The sequence below is a fragment of the Penaeus monodon genome, chromosome 22 (assembly GCF_015228065.2).
Source record: "Penaeus monodon isolate SGIC_2016 chromosome 22, NSTDA_Pmon_1, whole genome shotgun sequence".
NCBI classification, from domain to species: domain Eukaryota; kingdom Metazoa; phylum Arthropoda; class Malacostraca; order Decapoda; family Penaeidae; genus Penaeus; species Penaeus monodon.
Genome location: NC_051407.1, coordinates 16,846,424 through 16,848,329, shown reverse-complemented (window position 1 = coordinate 16,848,329; position 1,906 = coordinate 16,846,424). Strand labels below are relative to the sequence as shown.

Genomic DNA, 1,906 nt, shown 5'->3' with positions numbered 1-1,906 from the left:
TTGGCTCTCGCCCAACACCCTCGTCTTCCCTTTTAAGCCCGCCCGTGCCTCGTCCCTCTCCCTCCCTTTAATGGATGTAGCTTTTGGGCGCCGTCGTTTGGCTGTTCCCTCGTCTACTGATCGAAAAAGGTGTTTGGGGTATACTTGTCTGTGTACGTGATGTCTTCTTTATATATACTTGTATGCGCACATTATGAAGGGAAGCCGTTATTTCTGCTTTGCGGTTATTAAGTGACTGTAGAATGACCGAGTTCTTTATCTGCCTTTGTAGTTCGTAAGTACGTCCTTTGGGAAATATCTGCTGACGCTGATAATAAGAAAAAAAAACAGAAGTTTGCAAAGTAATGTTAAACTGTTGAAAATAACGTTATTCTATTTTGTCTTATCATGAGAGTAGATATTTTCTTCTATATCTTTCCACCACTTGCGTTGTGTCAGCGCATTTTGCGAGTCATTGTAAATGAACTTTAAATTTCTACACTCGTACGTAAGGTAAAATCTTCGCAAAAATATAAGTTGCATTCCTCGGCCATGAAGCTTTAAAGCAAAGAAAAGATACAAGATATGAAAAACACTGGGTTATCTTGAGCATAAAATCTGTCTCCACCGATAAGCAACGAGCAAGAGGACGCGACCCCGTGACCAAGTTCCACTCTCGCTTTCCATGGCATTCGCGTCTCGCTATCGTCTAACTGTACTGGTCCAACGGTGCACTACTTGGCCGTCTTCCCGCTAAGTTTCGTCTCGTTTGGAGGATTCACCTTCTTCTTTGCGCGAGCATTTCTCGCTCCTCCTCTCATTTTCCACATAGTCACACAGACATATTCCCGACACTTACCGATCACCACCAACAGGTTCGCTAACGGCAGCCGCATCTCTCTCCCTTGTTGTCTCTACAAGGGTTCACTATCGACAACTCGACTTGGAAAAGACACCGCCATTCTTAAACCTTTATACTCCTTCCCACTCGAAGCATCCCGCCATTGTTGCTGGGAGGTCACGTGACTTGCGGCGGCGCTTGTGATTGGTCACTTTCTCCCGCTAAGTCAAGTTCATCCGCGTTGCCACAAGGACGAAAATTGGGAAATAATCCTTTTTAGATTGTACAAAAATCATTTATTGGTAATATTATCTTCTTTAACTTCCATTTTGATACTGATAACGTCCGAGATAAAGACTTAGCACAATACCCTTAACAATATACACTTCCGAAAAATTCGAAAATGAGAAACATCGTACATCCCAGTCCGAGTGATGACACTGCAAGGGAAACACTTTTACTTTCGTACTAACATCAGTGAAGTTCTTCGTTCAGCTCATACGGTTTGTGATAGGAGGAGCATCTCCCTTACCTTCCAGATTTGGGTCAAATCGATCCAACATGAACCATTCCGAAACTTTTACGCTCAAATGACTGCCATACAGAGAGAGGGCGGAATTCCAGCCAATGAAAATCCGCCAAATGGGGCAATCTCTCCCGCCCCGAGTCAGCCAATTAGAGACTTCCTTCCTGGCGTTCGAAAAAGGACAGAACGTGAGTTTTCGAAGCGGAGGGAACGTGAGAGAACGAAATCCTTCTCCGGCAATTGCAACGGGAAGGGGTCGGAGTCGTCACGAAGCCCGCAATGAATGGAAATCGTAACCGGTATCGATATTTTTTTTCTTCTCCTTAATCGTGTTAGGCTCGTATCCCCCGCGTATTTTCACCGCGTTTGTTTATTTGTTCGTTCATTCCAAGACAGATATTTTGAAGTTATCATAAGCCATTTGAAATGTATAATTCTGTTGTATCTTCAAACGTGCGTTATGAATTTTTTGATAGCTGAATACTTAAAAAAAATACTAACATATAACGAAGTAATAGGGATCTATTTTCTCCTTTTATAATTCCACCAAATCCCACTAT

At 42.9% G+C, this 1,906-nt stretch overlaps 1 protein-coding gene across 1 annotated transcript in view; it reads right to left on the bottom strand.

Annotated features, from left to right (window-relative positions):
• Window positions 1–957, bottom strand: part of LOC119587582 (extensin-like) — a gene marked incomplete at its 3' end in the record, with an annotated part of 19,754 nt that extends 18,797 nt beyond the window's left edge. Inside the window, 1 exon segment of the mRNA XM_037936295.1 lies at window positions 839–957. Within this exon segment, the coding sequence (XP_037792223.1) occupies window positions 839–875 (37 nt within the window).
• Window positions 958–1,906: the final 949 nt, after the last annotated feature.